Source organism: Solea senegalensis, linkage group LG2 (genome assembly GCF_019176455.1).
Source record: "Solea senegalensis isolate Sse05_10M linkage group LG2, IFAPA_SoseM_1, whole genome shotgun sequence".
Taxonomy (NCBI): domain Eukaryota; kingdom Metazoa; phylum Chordata; class Actinopteri; order Pleuronectiformes; family Soleidae; genus Solea; species Solea senegalensis.
Genome location: NC_058022.1, coordinates 23262541 through 23283514, shown reverse-complemented (window position 1 = coordinate 23283514; position 20974 = coordinate 23262541). Strand labels below are relative to the sequence as shown.

The 20974-nt window shown below is 37.4% G+C and overlaps 1 protein-coding gene across 3 annotated transcripts; it reads left to right on the top strand.

The window, feature by feature from the left end:
• Window positions 1-4713: 4713 nt before the first annotated feature.
• LOC122785809 (interferon alpha/beta receptor 1a-like) lies at window positions 4714-18946 on the top strand. 3 transcript variants are annotated; one of them, XM_044051781.1, is made up of 8 exons: window positions 4714-4797; window positions 6535-6616; window positions 7738-7858; window positions 11901-12061; window positions 14331-14488; window positions 16561-16717; window positions 17500-17624; window positions 17834-18946. In XM_044051781.1, the coding sequence occupies exons 2-8, from the start codon at window positions 6571-6573 to the stop codon at window positions 18620-18622; spliced, it is 1557 nt and encodes a 518-aa protein (XP_043907716.1). In that variant the 5' UTR covers window positions 4714-4797; window positions 6535-6570; the 3' UTR covers window positions 18623-18946. The 3 variants fall into 3 exon arrangements, with proteins under 3 accessions (XP_043907716.1, XP_043907707.1, XP_043907724.1); XM_044051772.1 differs by lacking the exon at window positions 4714-4797 and adding an exon at window positions 4833-4995; XM_044051789.1 differs by lacking the exon at window positions 4714-4797 and adding an exon at window positions 4838-4890.
• The last annotated feature ends 2028 nt before the right edge of the window (window positions 18947-20974 follow it).

Here is a 20974-nt window from a genome sequence, read left to right as displayed (position 1 = left end):
CTAAGTCATAATAATGAGATACAATCTTAAGATTATGACTTAGTATTTCATAATTATGACTTAGTGTCTCATGAGTATGACTTTTTTGGCGGAAACGTACTTCCCATAGGAGATGAGGATAAGGTTAAGTGAACACAGTTTCCTTCGCTGTGTTGAACACATTGATGGTGAAAGGGCTGGAGTTGTTTTTTTTCTTTAAAAAGGTTTGAAGCTTTGTTTGTTAAGTGGAAACAGATTTTATTGCGCAACAGACATCTTTTAGTAAACATGACCAGAACATGCCAAGATACTTTGCTCTGTGTTAATAAAAGAGTTTGTACTAAAAGCTTTGGTATTTTTTGGTTGGCTTTAAAGGGATACTTCCATTTTTTTTAAAGCATGGATGTAGTCAGTGCTGACAACCAGCTTGAGACACAGATGCTGCTTTGTCATGGCAAACATGGCTGCCATTGGGGACACAAAAAAACTGAATTATACATTTACACCAGCATTCACACCCAGTAGCCAGCAGAGGTCCCATAATAATAATGGTGTCTCTTTCTCAAGCTTTACTATAGCCCTTTAATGGGAATCCAAAGCACATGGAGTGGCTCAGTGGTTAAGACCACTACCCTGTGTGCGAAAGACATCATGGTCGCAAGTTTGACTCCGCCCCTGGCTGATTGTACTCAATTCCATTGTAAGTTGCTTTGTGTCTTCTAAATTCAATTCAATTTTATTTGTATAGCGCCAAATCATAACATACATTATCTCAAGGCACTGTACATAGACAACATCAAGGAGAGCAGAGAACCCCAACAGTTCACACAATGAGCAAACACTAGGCATCAGTGGAGAGAAAAAACTCCCTCTTAACAGGAAGAAATCTCTGACAGAACCAGGCTCAGAAATGTGCGGTCATCTGCCTCGACCGGTTGGGGTGAAAGGAAAAAATGGGGGACAGAGGAGAGGTGGGGGACAGAAAGGGGGGAGAGAAAGGACAAGAGGGAGATGAGGTAGAGACAGAAGAGAGAGAGAGACCAGGAGCAGATACACAACAACTGTATCAGGTTACAAGTTTATACAGTCAATGATATCGACTTTTTAATTATGGCACAATAATAATGGTGATGACCTGTATTTTGTGACCCAAGTGGTCTATTAGGGTGATAGGGTAAGACTAGGTCTTTCATGTATGAAGGGGCCTGACCATTAAGTGCTTTGTACGTGAGGAGGAGGATTTTAAATTGAATTCTAAACTGTACGGGGAGCCAGTGTAGAGAAGCTAACACTGGAGTTATATGGTCTCTTTTCTAGTTCCTGTCAGAACTCGTGCTGCAGCATTTTGAATTAACTGAAGGGTTCTAACAGACTTGTTGGAACATCCTGATAATAAGGAGTTACAGTAATTTAATCTAGATGTAACAAAAGCATAAACTAGTTTTTCAGCATCCTGTAAAGACAGAATGTTTCTAATTTTCATAATGTTGCGCAGGTGGAAGAAGGCTGTTCTGGAAATTAGTTTCATGTGTGAATCAAATGACATTTCTTGGTCAAAAGTAACTCCAAGGTTCCTCACAGTGGAACCGGAAGCCAGGGTGATGTCATCTAAAGTGACAATGTGATCAGAAAGTTTTTCTCTGAGGTGTTTAGGGCCGAGTATAATGACCTGAGTTTTCTGAGTTTAAAAGTAGAAAGTTACAGGTCATCCAGGACTTAATGTCTCTGAGACATTCCTGGAGTTGAACAACCTGATTTATTTCATCCGGCCTCATTGATAAATATAGCTGTGTGTCATCTGCATAACAATGAAAGTGTATGTTGTGCTTTCTAATAATGTTCTCTAGAGGAAGCATATATAAGGTAAAAGGTATAGGCCCAAGCACTGAGCCTTGTGGAACTCCACAATTATTATTATTATTGTGTTTGTAATGAGGCTTTATCATTAACGTGAACAAACTGGAATCTATCAGATAAGTATAATTTAAACCAGCAGAGGGCAGCACCTGTGATCCCAAGAGTCTGCTCCAATCTCTGCAGTAGAATATCATGATCAATGGTGTCAAATGCAGCACTAAGATCTAACAGGACAAGAAAAGAAACTAGACCATTATCTGACGCCAAGAGAAGATCATTACTAACTTTAACAAGTGCTGTTTCTGTGCTATGGTTTAATCTAAAACCTGACTGAAAATCTTCAAACAGGCCATTAATGCGCAAATATTCACATAATTGACTAGCAACTGCCTTTTCTAAGATTTTAGAAACAAAGGGAAGATTAGATATAGGTCGGTAATTAGCTAAAATATCTGGGTCAAGGGTCACTTTTTTGAGAAGGGGTTTAATAACTGCTATTTTAAACGTACATATCCAGTTAATAAGGATAGATTAATTTGAGTGAATATATAGCTGTTAATTAAAGGAAACACATCTTTAAACAGTTTGGTGGGGATAGGATCTAACTGTCAGGTTGATGGCTTAGATGATGAAACTAATGATGTTAACTCAGGGAGATCTATAGGGGAGAAACTGTCTAACTGTGCACCTGGTGCTTCTAAAGCTCTTGTGCTAGAAGATGAGTCAGTCCCAATATGAGGGAGGAGATGATCAATTTTTTCGCTAATTGATGTTATTTTATTCCCAAAAAAGTTCATAAAGTCATCACTGCTCAGTGTTTAAAGGAATAGATGGTTCAATGGAGCTGTGGCTCTGTGTCAGCCTGGCTACAGTGCTGAAAAAAAATCTATGATTATTCTTATTTTCTTCAATTAGAGAAGAATAATAGGCAACTCTAGCTTTGTGTAGGGCTTATTTGTAAGCTACAAAACCATCTTTCCAGGCTATATGAAGTTCCTCTAGGTTATTGGAGCGCCATTTTCTTTCTAATCTAAATGACATGTAATGTATTCCATTAAAAAAATGCTTTAAATGTTTGTTCACAGTCAAAGTGAGGCAAATAAAATTTGTATTAAATTTTATTTTTGCTCTAATGCAGCCTTTCTCAAAGTGTGGTCCGCAGACCACTGTGGGTCTGTGTGTGGCCCCTAGTGGGCCGCAAGGTGACAAACAAGTAACATATGTTTTAAAATTTAAAATATCAGTGTTTTACTTTCAGTGTTTCTGAAAATATATGTATTGTTTTCAATATAATAATTTGTGAATTTCTCTGTGAGATGAATAAAGTATCTATCTATCTATCTTTCAATCAAATCAACTAGCCTATGTAAAATCAAAAAATATTTGTTTTGTGGCATTGTCTGACTTGAGCAGTGCAGTGGGCTAGTTTTGGGGCTATTTTGAGTTAGGTGGTCCGTGAGTGTTTTTTTATGGGTCAAGTGGTCCTTGGTCTGAAAACATTTTAGAAACACTGCTCTAATGGTAGTTGTAACGGAAAGTATTTAAATTTAAATAATAACATACTTGACTCCCTTGTCTATAGATCTAATATATGGAGAAATGAATTCAAAGTGAATATTTAACTGCAACAAAGAGCAGAGGAAAACAATTGGTATAACAGGAACTCTGAATATATGTGTGTGTATCAATATAATATCAATAACACTGTACAATTGTTGCGTAACTGTAAATAATATCAATACTAGACACCTAAAAGATGATATCTTTGTCATATCAGAATTGTGTTTAAAAAGTTGTTGTAAAAGTGTTGTAAAAGTTTCACAATACAAGTAAGTTGTTTTGGTTGTTGGTGCAAAAAGGACATAGATATTATGATAATATAATATCAAATTAATAGAATAACCAAAACAAAATATAGACTATAGTCCAATTATCATTATACAATGGGCAATATGGATATTAAAATAGAAACAAATATCTGTACATTCAGAAAAACAGTCTGCTTTATCAGAGCTTTGATGTCTGCAATGAAGCTATGTTCCAACCAGGAGGTAATCAGCTATGATACATGTTTAGTGTATCAATTTACGATAAACATGTGTCACTGAGAGCTTTCAGTAATTTAACATTTTAAAGAAATGCCCTGATACATCACTGAGCAAGATTGTTAACTAAATCTTTCAACATTGAAGATAATATAAAAGTCAATCCACAACCACATGTGATAACTGCTTCTTTTTTTTCCTGTGTTGTGTTAAAGATCAACCTAATACAACAACTATATACTTTTACTATTACAATGGAGTATTAGGGCCACATTGAGAAAAGAAAAATTCCCAGACTTCAATAATGAAGTCATATACTAACCTGTTGTCATTTAGCAGACACTATTACCCAAAGCAACTTAGAAGGGAATTGAGTACAACCTGCCAGGGGTGGAATGGAACTTGTGACCATGAAGTTTTTCAACCACCACCCTTCCCCTACCCCGCCGAAAAGGGCTGGGGTACCCCTGAGCAAGGTATCCAACCCCCAATGCTCCCCGGGCGCTACTCAGTGTGGCAGCCCACTGCTGCTAATAGGATGGGTCAAATGCAGAGTAATACTTTCTCTAAGGGGATTAATAAAATAAAATTCTTAAATTAAGACTTTATTCACGTAATCTCATAAATAAAAAATGTATCTTTGAAGTCTGTGATTTTTTTTTTTTCTCAATGTGGCCCTAATACTCCGTTGTTTACTATTGTGGTGAATGGGAAAACTGCTTTTTAGCCAGCATGAGTATTTTTTGTTGCAGTACCACGAGTGGCCACCATAACAAAATTGTCTTCAAGTCAGAAGGGGCCAGTGCTCTATCTAGTTCTCATGACACAGAAACGTTGAGCTGACTGAAGTATTTTTTACCGTATTTTTACCGTATTTTTTATCTCTTTGCAGCAGTCGGACAACCTCTTAATAAAGGTCATTTAATAAAGTAAGAATTAAGTACACGCCCCTCTCCTTTCTCCCCGTGACAGCCCGATCGATACCCGGAAGCACGATCGGTTCTGAGACGTAAGTAACTACGTGACGGTGAATGAAGGTTTCTGTCATTTTCTCTTTCCTTCTCGGCCACAGCAGTTAATGACACACTGTCAGGCTTGTGTGTTTCATGTTGAGGTGAGTTTCATAAACTTCTTTGTGTTGTCAGCTCGCTCAATGTTCATGGTAAAAAAACGTGATTTATGTCTTCACTGGAAATTCAGTCGGACGAGCTCTAACCTCAGTCACACACAGACAAATGACATGGGTTTAACTTTAGCGAGAAGAACGCTCGACATAACAAAAGGTGTTACTGTCTGTGTCTGTACTACAAATAGTATTTTTGCAGTGTTATTAACCATCATTTAAACAGCTTTCTGTAGATCGTGTCAGCATCTTATCTACTTCTGATTAGTCTGTCACTTGGATCATGTCAACATATGATCACAAGTGTGATCAATTCTTAGTTGATTATCTGTTAATATGTTTATTGTGACCCATCAACATTTGTTGTAGGGCTTATTATCCATATTAGCTATATCGTGATGAAACAAGATATGAGCTTAGAGTTTGGATATCATCATATTATTTAAAAGATAGTTATACCTTATAATTTAGTTATAAGGTATCTGTGATTACTTTTCCAGGTTTAAAGGCGGTTGCATTGATGATTCATGATATGTATTATTTTTAATACATTGTTGAAATATACTTAATATTATGCATGAAATATTATCTATTAAATCACTTCATTATTTGTCTTATAGCAGAATTTGACCACATTTATAGGCAAATTCATTGTTTCTAACACATACAAATCCTTCATTTAACATTACAAAGAAACAAATTAGGTATTATCTGAAATTAAAGTAATAACTGTATGTTAAGCATGTAATACAGCTCATAAATGATAGATATTTTATTTTAGAGTGTATTTACTATCTCCTTTGATATTCAGCGCAGAGAAACAACCTGTGTGCAGCTTTATATCCCCATATATTTCGTATATTTGGCGATATAGCCTAAAAATATCCAGACATTATTTATAAGCCATATCACCCAGCCTTACAGAAATATTGAATTGATTTATATCATGGTATATATTGATATTGAATGATATCTGTTGCAGATCAACAGACTATTAGTAGGGAGACTACACTTTCAATTCAATTTTATTTGTATAGCGCCAAATCAAAACATACATTATCTCAAGGCACTGTACATAGACAATATCAAGGAGAGCAAAGAAACCCAACAATTCACACAATGAGCAAACACTAGGCATCAGTGGAGAGAGGAAAAAAAGAAGAAATCTCTGACAGAACCAGACTCAAAGATGTGCAGCCATCTGTCTCGACCGGTTGGGGTGAAAGGAAAAATGGGGAATAGAGGAGAGGTGGGGGACAGAAAGGGGGGAGATGAGGTAGAGACAGAAGAAAGAGATCCAGGAACAGATATATAACAATTCTATCAAGTTATAAGTTTATACAGGACACTTGCATCTGTAATTGTGTGTCAGGACCACCTAATTAAAGTGAGAAACATTTGAGAACATTAGATATAAAGAAGTGTCAACTGATTATCTATTGATACTGAATACATGTTGATTACCACTAAAGAATCGTGGGTGTATGTGTGTGTGTGTGCGTGCGTGCGTGTGCGTGTGTGTGTGCACAGTGCAACGAGCAGCTGGTACCTGCAGAGGATGAGACAATGCACTGCTTGGCTCTTACTTGCATCATGTTACTGCTCAACTCTGGTGAGTAAACCAACAGAAAAGAGCAAAATAAAAACCATGCTCTTCTGTTCAATTTAAGTTGATTATATTGCATGTCATATTGTGCCTATTCAAGGATGTATCAGTTTTTTGGCAGCTGACGCTAGTTAGTCAATCATCAGCAAAACAAGATTAAACAGGTTTTTTCTATAACTTCTAAAGTATAAAGGTATTCTCCTGCACAGAGGAGAATAGCCCTTTAATCGCATCAGTCATTTGTTTGATCAAAATAATTCACGATACTAGATACTAGTAGTCTGAAAACGTTTTTTTACAATATATCTATTTTTTAGATTCTTAAATTTAAATGTGTGTAGTAGCCTTCTTTCTATACCCACTGTGGTCAGAAACATTGAAGATAAGATCCATATTTGTTTGTGAAAATTAATGAACTCATGATGAAAGATGCATCTCCCTGTTATAGCACATTATAAAATCAGTCAAAAAAATCAAAAAGGACTGTATGTTCAAGTCACTCACGTGATATATTAGGTTTTTTTCTCCATCACAATAATAAAAATTGACCACAATTAACGGATTGTAAGTGTTTTTTATCATGATGAGCGATAATATATATTGGCCCATCACTAGCAGTGTTGTCATTGGTTTAGGGAGAAAATAACAGCACTTGTTAGGGCTACAATCATTATTAATCGGTTACTAAATTCATTGCCATCTATTTTGATAATCGATTTTTAGTTTGAGTCTTTTCTTTTTTTGAAAAGGTTAGAGCTGGTCATCTGAAACTTATACGTATAGACTGTTTAGACCAATGTTGTACTGAGCGTTGTTGTTGTTTTATCATTGTGGTTATATTAATATATAAAAATCATAAAATAAATAATATAAATAAACATATTTGAGAAAAAAAGGGTTAGAAAAAAGGTAAATATGTGGATATTATGATCTTTTCGAGCTTTGGGGAAAAAAATAATCAACATTTGTTCAAATATTTTTATGGACCAAACAACTAATCTAATAATAGTCTTTTAGAAAGGAGGTGTCAAGGTCTACTTCATTTATATCTCAGAATAGTTGCCATTTTATTCTACACACCCACTTCCTCAGAGCTCAGTCATTATTATAACCTGTTTGTCCCACAGTTCTGGCGACACTTCCTGCTCCACGCAACACCTCCGTGGTCTCTGTTAATTTCCACAACATCCTGCGTTGGGATCCTGGACCTGGTACTCCACCAGGTACAGAGTACATCATTTCCAGAAGGTAAATTCCCACTCCACCACCTTGTTGGTTGTCTCTGGCCGTTTCTCAATATCCATACTTGTGCGTACTTAACCGTACTTGCGTACTCCCGTACTTGTGACAACGTCATCAGCCTCAGTCCAAGTTCTGTTCCAATTCTCAAGTATGTGAGCAGTGAGTACGGTTCTCAAGCCCGGAAGTGTTCTCGCTCTGCCCATTTTACCAAGTATCGGGTGAGCGTACTTGGGAAAGCCATGTATCCCAGAATGCATTTCGGTGGAACATAGCAGCAGAGAATACAAATATAAACCTGAAATAAATATTTTTCTCTGTCCCGGAAAACACAGTTTTAAGATCATTTGAGGTGACAAATCAGATATTTAGAATTCAAACATGTGGTTTGTGTATTAAGATTTTCAATATTTCTTTATTATTTGTTTTACGTATTTATAGTTTATAGTTTATGGCAGCAGAAACTATATATTGTATATTATTAATGTTTTATTTATTTTAACTTTGAATTTTAGATTTATATTAAAGTCGCACAGTCATAGTATCTGTTTTTAAATATAATATACATATACATACTGTACATATATATACATACTACTCTACACTGCTGAAATATATCTATTTTCCACATAATGAAGTTAAATATTTTAAATGTGAAAATAATAACAATATATATGCATTTATAAAAAGTATTTCATATGTTCATTTATCAACACTTAGTTGGTGGTAATGAGGCTGCAGCACTTGGCGCCATTTGCCATTCTAACAGTACAAAGAAGTACGCTGCTGTTCCAATTGAAAAAATCATACTTGTGTACTCCCATACTTGGCGAGTATGTACTCCAGTCGTACTTCTCAAGTACGTACTTCCCAAGTACGCAAGTACATACTTGCATACTTGAGTATTGAGAAAGGGCCTCTGCTTTCATTTCCTATCACTAACTAGCTGATGTAATTTCTTTTTTGTTAGGAGAGAATTATGCCCCATCAGCATTCTGTACAGTTTGAACATGTCGAAATATTTAGCATCAAGTAAATAAACTGCTAATTACTTAAAGTATGCATGGACTTCATAATCAAATCAGATGCTTGTATTTTGGCTTTCAAAACATTTGCTGCTTTGTTTATTAGATCAAATCTACTTTTACAGCAAACTATCACAGCAAACCACAGTAGTCAGATTGACCTGATGAATAAAAAAACCTAACATTTAATCAATTTAATTAAAAAAAGATAATATAAATCAGTAAAGGGCACAAAGAGATTGAATTGAAAATTACATCAGTGTCTTTGAGGTTCTTCAAAAAAAATCTGACCTTGAAGTCAATTTAAGTACATCATCATCATTCCCTATAAAACTCTCCAAAAATTCAAAAAAGTAATCCAACTCCTCTATTTGAAAGCAACAGGGCTGTATAGAAATCTTTTTTTTAGATTTCCATTCTTTTTCTCTTTCCTTCTACTTGTACAGTATATGATTATTTGCTATTACTGTTGTATTGTTACTTGTCTAAAGTACTGTCGAGCAAGGAGGTGTCACTCATCTTTACTGTGTAAACTGTGTAACCCCCCCACCCACAAACCCACAATGAAATTTAACATTGGTAAAAATAAAACTCTGTATTATAATCTGATTAAGAGATTATAACTAATGACACAAATTAGTGACTTTAATAAAAAGAATCAACCAGAAAGAAAAGGAGAACAATAAGAGAAAGATGAATAATATGATAAATATGGTTCAGGATCCAAAGGCTAAAAAATGCTTTTCCTTCTTTTATTTCTGTGCAGTATTTGTTTTCTGTGTCCTCCTCATCTCTCGTAATTATAATCGGGATTTACAAATTTTACGTGATACATTTTACCCATTGTAATTGTATGGAATAACAATAGAAAAGTAGATAGATATATAGATATAATATCCATATATTTCAAATGCCTATGAATAAGTCAAAGCCTATGAATTTGAGGAAAAAAAGAAGAAATTATTAAGAAAGAAAAACATTTTTTCTCAAAAACAAAAGCATCAGCAGCAGTCCAGGTGTGCTCACATACAGAAGCAGAAGATGTGCTTGTGTCTCATGTGCCAGTTAATATTCAAATGTCTGTGAGGATAATATACTCTAATCCCTCCATATGAAAATGAGAGAACAGCATTCAAAGTCTGCGGGTATAATATGTCCCCTTTAAATGTAACATAAAGAAGACGTCAGAATAATGGAAGCTTAATACATCTGCTTTGTAACATTTCAAAACTTCCTGGTTTCTCCTAAATGGAACATGATGACATACAATTTTATGGCATGTTTATTACATGTTTTTGTGTATTTTGGTCAGAATACTCATGACAGCAAATTTTCATTTTGTCCCATGCGTATTCTGCAGACCATGGTTCACAGATAGAAAGTCATCTATGAACCATGTCAGATTTCAGAGTGAAAATGTATTTATTATTTGTTGTGCAACATCTTGTATAAAAAATTAAATAAAATAAGCAGATACTAATGCCTATTTATACTTATACTACAGGTTGCCACAGTCCACTGCCCTAGCGTGGATCTTTAGTTGACCAAAATCATTGGAAAAATTGAATTCAAATCAAACTTTTTTCTTTATGTAACTTTTTTAGAAAATTTGAACTTGGGTATACTTGTTTCATATATGAATAAAAAAAGAGAACTCTATCTGAGTGACTCAAACTTAATCAGTCAGTCTCAACCTCAGGCCTATTTGTAACCTTTAATTGTCATGTTTCCAGTCAGAACACGGCCTGTATAATCCAGTGTGGTTTACTTAAGCGTCTGCTTTGATGGAATATCTGACTGTGAGATGTTTGTTATCTCTGCATTCTCAGCGCTGAGGCACTCAGCTTGATACAGCTGTGACCACAGAGCTCAGACCAGCTGATACCTTTAAGGAACCAACGATTTTCAAGTCCCTATTTGGGTTTTTTTCAGTTTCAGGTAGTCTCATATTCTCTTATGACAGTCATTGTGAAGATTCAGTAATTATACTCGCCTGCAGTGACAGAGATTAATCCTCACGACTTATTTCAGGGCTGGGTTTTATTTGTAATTGACTTGTAGATGTTTTTGCAGACAGAAAAGAGAAGGCCATCCAGATTCACGGGCCACATTCATTTCAAAGATAACTATTTCTCTAAAAATCACAAAGAAACTAACAACAAAAACAAAAACATTTGAAGAAGAGAAAAATGGAAATAAAGTGTATCGTTTACATACATTAAGCAGGACTGAAACCATAATTATATTTTTGTTTTAATTGACTTATCTGTTGTTTATGTTCTTGTTTAATCCATAAAATGGCATACAAGTGTGTAAAATGTACTAGTATTTGCATGAACAAATAATAGGTTAACTGTCACAGAGGAGCAAAGAAAACATTTTCACAGTAAAGACAGTAAAAATCACGTTATTGTTTAAATTTTATCAAAGAAAAAGCACTTAAAGTAATTAACATTCTTCATTTTCAATTAAGAAAATAGATTTGTGTTTCATTTATTAATTGAATAATAATCAATTATTGGTTGTGGCCCTACCAGATAAACAAAAATACCCAAGGCTTCTGTATGAACAATAGTTTTGAAGCTGTGAGTATAAGTGTGTCTGATACCAACATGCTGTACGTCATTAATTACCATAGTTAGAGGGAGAATTACAACATACATTTACATAGTAAAAGAAAAACATGCTGATAAAAAAATACATGCAAAATTAGACGTGTAACCTCACTGGTACATTTCCTCTCCTGTGACTATTTCAAAATAAAAGTGTGGGTTTGTTAAATGCTATTACTATAAAGATGTAAAACTGAAACGTTTGGCCTGTATTTGCAGTAACTTTGCATAGAGCGATGTTTACTCTCATGGGTTATTTTTTTTGTTTTCACATCATATATTAATTGATATTATGTATATGGTATTTCCAATGTACTGCGCATTATTAAGGTGTATGTAGAAAGTGATAAATGGTTAGGTTGTTGAGTTGTTAAGTTGAAATATGCAGGAACTGAACTGTGTGTCACCATGCAGGTTATATGGAAAAAAACGCAATGTGCAAGTGAATGTAACAACATCGACATCAATACAGCTGAAGCTGCACTCCAACTTGAAGTATCTCCTGACTGTCCAGGCGTCCTTCAACCAAAGCCGCTCTCTGGGGTCCAGTTCAGTTTTCTGCCCTTATGAAGACAGTTAGTATCTATTTGTTTTCTTCTATGATGCATGTACTGTATGTTATTTTTAATCTGTCTGTTATAGCTCTACACTTTAAAGTAGGAATAGGCATGAGCCGAGAGTCTTCAATTATTCGATTATTCACTTGATTTTAAAGTGATTATCCGTAACATATTACAAAAATTAAAAAAAACAACAACAAAAAAAAATGTCATTGATTGCATTCATAAAAAAAAAAAAATCTTTCTACTCCAATCACTACCTAACTTGTTGTAGAGCAGGAAATATTTCGTTTGTGGACTGTGTGTTTGCAGAAGTTTTCCCTCGTTTCGCTCCCTCAGGGAACATTGGTTATTTTCATAACCTCCAGTTACCGTTCAGTCGATACACTCAATACAACACATCAGTATGGGGATCGAGCATCACAAGATGTGCGTGGAATTAGACTGGGAGACTCTGGCATCCACGGTCAGCAGTGACCGTGGATGTCAGAGTCTCAGCTCCCTGCTGAGAGCACTGATTGAGTGATGTATAAATCTGTACATTTTTATTATTTTGGTCGATTGTTTTTTTTGGAACTAATGATAAACATGAAGGAACTAAATGTCAGGGTCACAGCGACTGCTCTCATATTAAAATTAATATTAATATTGATGCTGGCTGTGCATTGATAGTTTATCCTGCGCATGTTTTTTCTGGTGTAAAATGTATGGTTAGACATGACTTATCCGTGTGAGCTGAATTTACAGATAATTTCAACAATCTATAAGTGTCACACGTCATCATCCACACACATTACGCACAGAATAAGCAGACAGAGCTCACTGAGTTACTCCATGTAACGACAAGCTGACGAGTGCACACCGACATCGCCTCTCTCTTCCGATGAAAGGCGCAGTGGTGGCGGAATCACTTCTTTGCAGTTATTTCGTTATCGTATGGATTAAAATGGGATAAAGAAAATTTTCTACTCAACGTTCAAGTCCCATTTCTTACAACAAATGAGTCCGTAACTTTATTTTGTTTAAAACATTATAGACTGACGTGTGTCTATTTACAACGCTGTGTTACATAAAGAAAATATTCATCTGTGGAAAATGAATTTCAGTAATTTGCTCAAAGTAAGTGAGTCTCCCTCTCTCACTCACGCACACACACAAGTGTTAATTTTTATGCAAGACACTTAGCATACAGTTGTATTAGCTATGTGTTTGTGATGGTTTTCTGACCTTTCACAACTTTCAACGTTCACAACTAAAAAACTATTTTTACTGCCTTCTTCCTCTTTTCCTAATTTTTCACAAAAGTAATTTCATACCTTGAAGCAAAAAGTAAAAAAAAAGTCCTTATTTTTATATAGGCTTCATATTATAAAAGACATTATCAACTGTTAATATGTCAATTGTGGGAATTAAGCACACTGTTCTCCACAAACAACATCCATTTATCAACTTTTTAAAAGTTAAGAATTTTGATCTCCGTTTTGCCATTTTCTTCAGATCCCCACTACAGTTCTCGGCGGTCGTTTTTGTTGTTGTTTTCCCCCAGTTCACTGACAGTTATTGCCACCAAAGTAGCCAAAAATCTCCTAAAGTTATCAGGCTTTCCGTAATTTTTTATAAAGATTGTTAAAAGTTTCAAGCTTACCTGCGCTTTCTTCCCACAGAAAAGTTTACAGAGCCTGGTGCGAATGCTCCAGGATAATGAGGCAGCTACTGTACATAGATAACCATATATTTGTATGAATCTACTGAATGGGCGTGTTATAGACTGTAACTGCTTGAGGGTATGAGTTCACCTGGAGACTGAAGATGGTTTCTTGTGTCTTCTTTGGATTAATGACACACAATGAGGCCCCTGGTGTGAAAGAGGCCAAGTGAAGTTGCTTTGAGTGAATGCCACCAGTCTTGTTTATGAGGTTACATAGGGAGGGGGAGTGAAATGTTAGAATCAGCAACAGACATTATAAACAATATATATATACTAATGTATTTCTTTATATTAAAAAGCTACACTCTACAGTTTTGACTATTATATTATATTATACATATATTATATATACGTACACACTGAGTGTGATGGACTGGCAACCTGTCCAGGATGTACCCCGCCTATCGCACAGCACTCCCACGACCCTCATGTGGAGGATAATGCGGTAGAAGATAGATGGATGGATATACTGTATATGCTCATATGATGTATGTAAATGATTTCAGCCACTTTGAATCTGACCAAAACAAAATGTAAAGAAATTCACCGCTTTTTTCTTCTTCTTCTGGTGATTAGCCAAAATAGGTCCTCCAGTCGTCTCACTGGCTGGATGTGGTGACTGCATCGAAATCAACATTTCCCTGCCGCAGGCTGACAGGAGCTCAGGAATCAACGACATCCATCAATTTTACGGTGCCCAATTCAGAATCTTGTGCAGAGGAAAAGAGACATTGGTAAAATAAATTATCACTTTTATTTCTGTTTAATACTACTAATTTCCCCTTCTGGGTCTCAACTGTTTTTTATGAAGTATTTTTCTGAGCACTTTATTAGTAGTGTCATGATAACACTAAGCGTATGGCACACTAACATGTAAAAAAAAAACCACTAGGTGTTGAAACTCATCATTATTTATTATATATTTCTGATAAAAGTCTGACCAATTATTTTGTTTGGTCGGAATAAAATTATTTGCCGAGCTTCCTGTCTGTCACTGCTGTCACAGCTTGCAAGTCGTGCAGTGGCAGAGCGGTAGAGTGGTAGAGTGTTCTGTGAGAGATAGCAAGGAACAGCAAAGACTTGACAATGACTGACAGGGCGAGCTGCCACTTCCACCCCCAGCAGCTCACATTAATGGAGCCAGTGTGATTGATGCTGTGACAGTAGGAACTAATCTTGTTATTATATATTGGTATTGTTAATCTTGTCATTGTAGAAAGCTTTTTTGCAGCAGTGACACTGGATGAGAAGAATGTCAGTAGTGACTCTAATGTGTTTAGGTCAGAGGAATCGTTTGCTTTGTGTCATTTTCTTTTCTGCAGCTCTGAGGCTGGTGTGCAGCGACCAGAGGGTATCAGTGAGCCATGGGTGAGGCTGAGAGGATCGAGCAGGTCTGGTGGATAGAGGACACAGTCTATCCAGACAAGAGCTCAGTGTAGAGCAGAGAGAGTCAGTGGCATAATTAACTTCCAGGGAGGAGAATGTGTTGGGGGTGAAAGAACGGAGGCTACAAAGGAGGAGAACTGGATGGGAGACAGGTTGTGGAGGTTGAGGCAGAAGGAAACCATGGGGGTAGAAGCAGAACTTTGTTCTGTGAGACCCACACTGAGCTGAATTAAATAGTGGTTAGATTAGTGTAAATGTGTGACTGTGAGGGTATCTGTGGAACAATTTCTGGTCAGAATGAGATCAAGCTCTTTGGATGGAGGAGAGTAGGGTGTCTAGCTCATCAAGAAAATGACCCAGTTGTCCTGGTGAACAATAAATGAATGATAAATAAATGTCCAGTGCAGTCACCAAGATGGCATGGTATTCAAAGGAGTTGTACTTGACTGAGTGTAGCAGTTGTTTGTATTGCCATTCTTTTTTGCCTCTGCATCCTAAAGGTTTTCTACTGGATTCAAGATGAATGCAATTAGCAATAATACTTTGAATCTGATCAAACCATGATATGTTGGCATTAAAGGTACACTGGGTAGGGTTTCTTGGCTATGTAAATATACAAATTCAACTGAGTAGCTTAAATTCATCTTCAATTGTGTGCTTGCATGTTGACTACAGGTTATGTTTTCACAACGCTACAGTATTCTTTACACACAGATAGCTAAGGCACTTATTTGGCCAAGGAAGAGGCTGCACTCATGGTGTGTTAATTATGACATTGCAATTCCACAATTCATATTTATTAAATAGAAATTAAAGGATATACAATTTGCAACAAAATAGTATTTTTTAATGACGATGTTGTGGCTAACTCTGCTTTGCAACATAAAGACCCAGGTTCATGACCCAGTCTGACCGCAATTCTCTAGTTTCCTCCCACAGCTCAGAAACATGCAGACACTTGGGTACACCAAATTGACCGTAGGTTTGGATGTGAGAGTGAATGGTTGTTTCGTCTCAGTGTGTTGGTCCTGGGATGGACTGGCTATTGACTCTAGTGGCCTAATGACCCTCATGTGGAGGATAATGTTGTAGACAATGAATTTTTAAGTTCAATGAAGTTTTTAAGTTTTCCTTAACTCATTTTATATAATAAGAATGATCTAAAAAGTGGGTGGTGGTACATTTTTGTTTATTATTTGTTATTATATTTGTTATTATTTTTCTCAATTCATCTGTTTGTTGTTTAGTGCTTAAAATGTCAAATGTGTTGTCCACAAACAAAAATTATTCAGTTTTAATGATTTGTATGGAGCAAACAAATCAAACGAATATTCACATTTAAGAAGCTGAACATTTTAAAAACGTATTCATTGTAAATGTTTGTTGTAATCATGTCTTTCCCCCGTTATTTTACTTGCAGGTGGACTATTTAACAAAAAAGATGAATAATATTATTCCGAACTTGTACGCCGGTGTGGAGTACTGTGTTCAGGTGGACACAAAGATCACCGTGAACAAAAACACAGAGCCATCTGCTTGGAAATGCATTTACACCAGCATTGTTGAGCCACATAGAGGTGAGCTGAACTTTCCCTTTTATTGCTGTTGAGACAGTGTGGTGGTGTTATTAACTTGTCTATGTTTCCCACTAAGCCTGCAACTGACAGTTATTTTCTTAAATTGATTTGTTGGTCCCTAAATTCCAATCAATGTTCCCAAATCTCAAAAGTGAGGATGTTCTCAAATGTCTTGTTTTGTCCACAAACCAAGATCATTCAGTTTTAATGATTTCTTTGTTATATGGAGCAAAAAAAGAAGAAGCAAAAAAACTGAATATATTCACATTATAAAAGCTGAATAATCTCAAATGGATTAATCTATTATCAAAATAGTTGCAGAATAATTTCATTTTAATTATCTGTTGCAGCCCTATTCCCCACACATGGGCAGGCTGCCTGGCAGCTACCACTCACACCCACCAGTGTATAGTTTATACAGTATATATTTCATATTTATTTTTAACCATTGGAAAAAGAATGACATCCACCTAAATAGTCATCAAGTGGATGACTAATTGGAATTTCCCATGGAAATTTTCCTAAAAAATAATCATGTCTGCTTAGTTTTTCTGAATTTCTTTCATTCCCTCCTTGAGAGTTTTTTGTTAATATACTAATCCAGCAGAGTAAATTGGTACATATCAGCCTGAACCCACCCATACAGTAATTTAAACATAACATTACAGTTATCACATCTCGCATATCAAATGTCACACGTTTTGCCAGTGTTTCAGTTGTTGGTGTGTGTGTGTGTGTGTGTGTGTGTGTGTGTGCCTGTGCCTGTGCCTGTGTGTGTTCAGAACCTGTTGTTTTAGGTGCAGGTGCTGCTCTTCTGATTTTAGTGCTGGGTGTCCTGATTGCCCTCATCTTTTGCCTCCACTACACTGGGTTCCTCTGCACACTGAAAACTCTGCCCAGAGCAATTGTAAGCAACATTCCTATCTAACCCTGACCACACCACCTGTGCTGCTTGCTAGCTACTGTGGATAGTTTTGTAGTTGGAATCTGTTTTTGCATACTTCTTGCCATTTGAAAATAGCCGGTCAGATGTTTACTAGTGTTGCAGCAATTGCACTGTCTCTATTTCATCCTGATTTTAACCATTACACTTCGTTCCTATCTTGGCCACACTAGATAATTGTCAGCAAAGGTTACATCCTTTCACCAGATGGGACAACACCAGATCCAATCTCTATAAGCTCAGAGATGGTGAAACAGAGGAGTCAAAACAATCCCACAATTCTACACACTGCACCTGAGGATGAAGAGGAGGAGGAGGAGGAGGTGGAAGAGGAGGGGGGAGAAGAAGAGATCATTGACTACATGGACAGAGATGCACAGCTTTCATTAGGTCAAAGCTTGTGCTGGAGTTCAAGTACTGTAACAGAAAAGAGTGAACCTGCTGCATCAGGAGACAGTGGCAGTTTAAGAGAGAGACTAATAGCTGTGGAGGCTGAGTTTGATGGTGGGGTCACACATGGGGGTCAGGAGGAAGATGAGGCCTCGGCTTTCCTGCCTAGGGAAACCCAGACAGAAGTCCAGGTTGGAGAGGAAGAGCAGGAGGAGAAGAGGCAGAATGACAATATGTTTGACAGCGCCAGCAATGTCAACCTGTTCTCAGTCACCATTGCTGCTCTCAGTGTAGGCGAGGAAGATGAGCAGAATAAAAGAGAGCTTGTAAAACAAACTGAGACTCAAAAACAGGCTTTGAGCAACACAGACTCACAAACTGATACAGCGGCAAGTGTGCAAAGCTCAAATGAAGACTGTACAAAGAGTTGGTATGAAAACAATGACACAGACATTAAAACATCTAATACTGAACATGAACCGGCAGATGAAGTCGAGGAGGATCATGAAGATGATGAGGACGATGAAGAGGATGAAGATATTGAATTCTCCGGATACATGGCCCACACATGATTCAGAATGTGGCTCCGGTTCATGTTCTGTACGTGCCTGCGATATTTGGGATCGGTATCTTTATGGGGAATTAGGGCTGGGCAATATATTGACATGAGACAAAATATGGTCTTAAATGTTGGATATCATCATATTGTGATGTGTATCTGTGATGACTTTTCCTGATTTTAAAGGGTGCATTGATAATCATCTTTTTCATAAAATGTATTAAATACATTTGTGAAATTCACTAAATATGATCAATTACACACTCTAAATTGACCGTAGGAGTGAGTGTGAGAGTGAATGGTTGTGTGTGGCCCTGCGATGGACTGGCGAACTGTCCAGGGTGTACCCCGCCTATCGCCCGATGTAGCTGAGATTGGCACAGCACCCCCCGCGACCCTCTGGTGGAGGATAAAGCGGTTAGATGATGACTGACTGACTGACTAATTATTTGTCTTAATAATTTGACCATATTTATAGGCAATTTCATTATTTGTAAGGCACATATATATCCTTAATTAAACATTGAAAAACAAAGAAACATACCAGGTATTATCTGAAATGAAAGATAATATTTAGGTAGTATTATAAGCATGTAATACAGATCATAAACAATAGATATTTTATCATCTAAAAAGATGTCGAGAGAAACAACCTAGCTTTTATATCAGGATATAGCCTCAAAATATTGATATATTATTTAAAAGCCATATCACCCAACCTTACAGAAGTATTGATTTAATTTATACTGTGATATATATAGAGAGAGAGATTGATTGTTGTAAAAAAGTATATTGTGATACATTTTTTTTCCTCAGCTGTGACTGTGGGTCAGTGGTACAGTGGTTGTCTTCCCACCAAATAATCATCCCTTAATCATCAGCTCTTCTTGTCTACAAACTGGATTACACCTGACGGCTGTGCCATTAGCGTGTGAATGGTTGTGAATAATGTATGATAAAAAAAAGTGTTGCATATGGATGCGCATTTATATCTCAAAAATCTCATGAATCTCATAAAATCTCATAAACGTCATAAACATAAATCTGACTTTCGTTGTCGTCATTCTTGTAAGAGGAGAGGAGAGGAGCTACACGGGGATAGCTACGTCGAGCAGCCAGTTTAGAGTGTCCTCCTCTAATTGGACCAGGCCTCCAGAGCCATGCGGGGCGGCAAATATGGGGCACTCATTTATGAAGTGAGATATCGATTGCACAGCCCCACATTGGCAGGCGTCTGAGGTGCTCGCTCCAGTCAGCTTCAGGAAGGACTGAGTCCTTCCCCAGCCGGTCTGGAGGCAGTTGAGCCGGACCCATGCCTTCAGCAGGAGGGTATGTCCAGGTGGTGTTGGGCAAGGGGTGCCGATGAAGGAGTGCAGGATGGTAGTGGAGTCCTTCCATTCATCGCTCCACCTCATTTCCATCCAAGTGTCGGAGGCAGGGCCAGATCCTAACAGCTTGGCAGCTCTTGTTGCAAAGTGTTGCCTCGAGATCCGCTGTGGTATGTCTTGCGGGATTGGGATGATGCTATTTCTGTCTGGCTGAAGTGCCTTCTCCGCAAGTTTAAGGATCTGGAAGTCGCAACTTATGTTAGGTGGATGGATTCCGGATACCACAGGTAGTGCCTCAGTTGGGGTTGGCTTCAGGGTACCAGAAATGATGCGCATTGCATCGTTGAGGACGTCATCAACCAATTTGGTGTGGACGCTGTGAAACTAGGCCGCAGCAGCATATTCGGCAGAAGAGTAAACAAGTGCATGTGCATAGCGTCGTAAGACTGGCTCCCCACCCTAGGCCACAGTTTCCTTATTAGGTTGACGCGCTTAGATGTTTTGTTAGCAACGTTCTTTAGGTGGGGCCCGATGTTAAGCTGCGGTCAAGTGTGACGCCCAGGTAGACAGGCACAGGGTCGAAACTCAGCTTCTTGCCCTCCATTCTCACCTCAAGCTCCTTTTTTGCAAGTCGAGTTGACAAGTGATAGATCGAACAGACAGTCTTTGACTCTCTTACTTTTAGGTGCCAAAGGTGGACGTACCTGCAGAGAGTAGAGATATCTGCCTCCAGGATGGTTTGGATCTCCTCATAGGTTTTGACTTGGGCCGCAATTGCACTGTCGTCTGCGTACAGGTACTTGTTTCCCAAGGTGGCGGGGTAGTCCGCGATATAGATATTGAAGACGATGGGGGCAAGTACGGACCCCTGCGGTAGGCCGTTTCGGAGCTGTCGGTTTCTACTTCGCTCCCTGCTTGAGGTGGTGACATAGAAGGATCGGTTCTGGAGCATAAGCGTCATGAACTTCACAAGCTGTACATCAGGGATCATTTGCAGCAACTTCAGATAGAGGCCACGGTGCCACACGGTGTCGTAA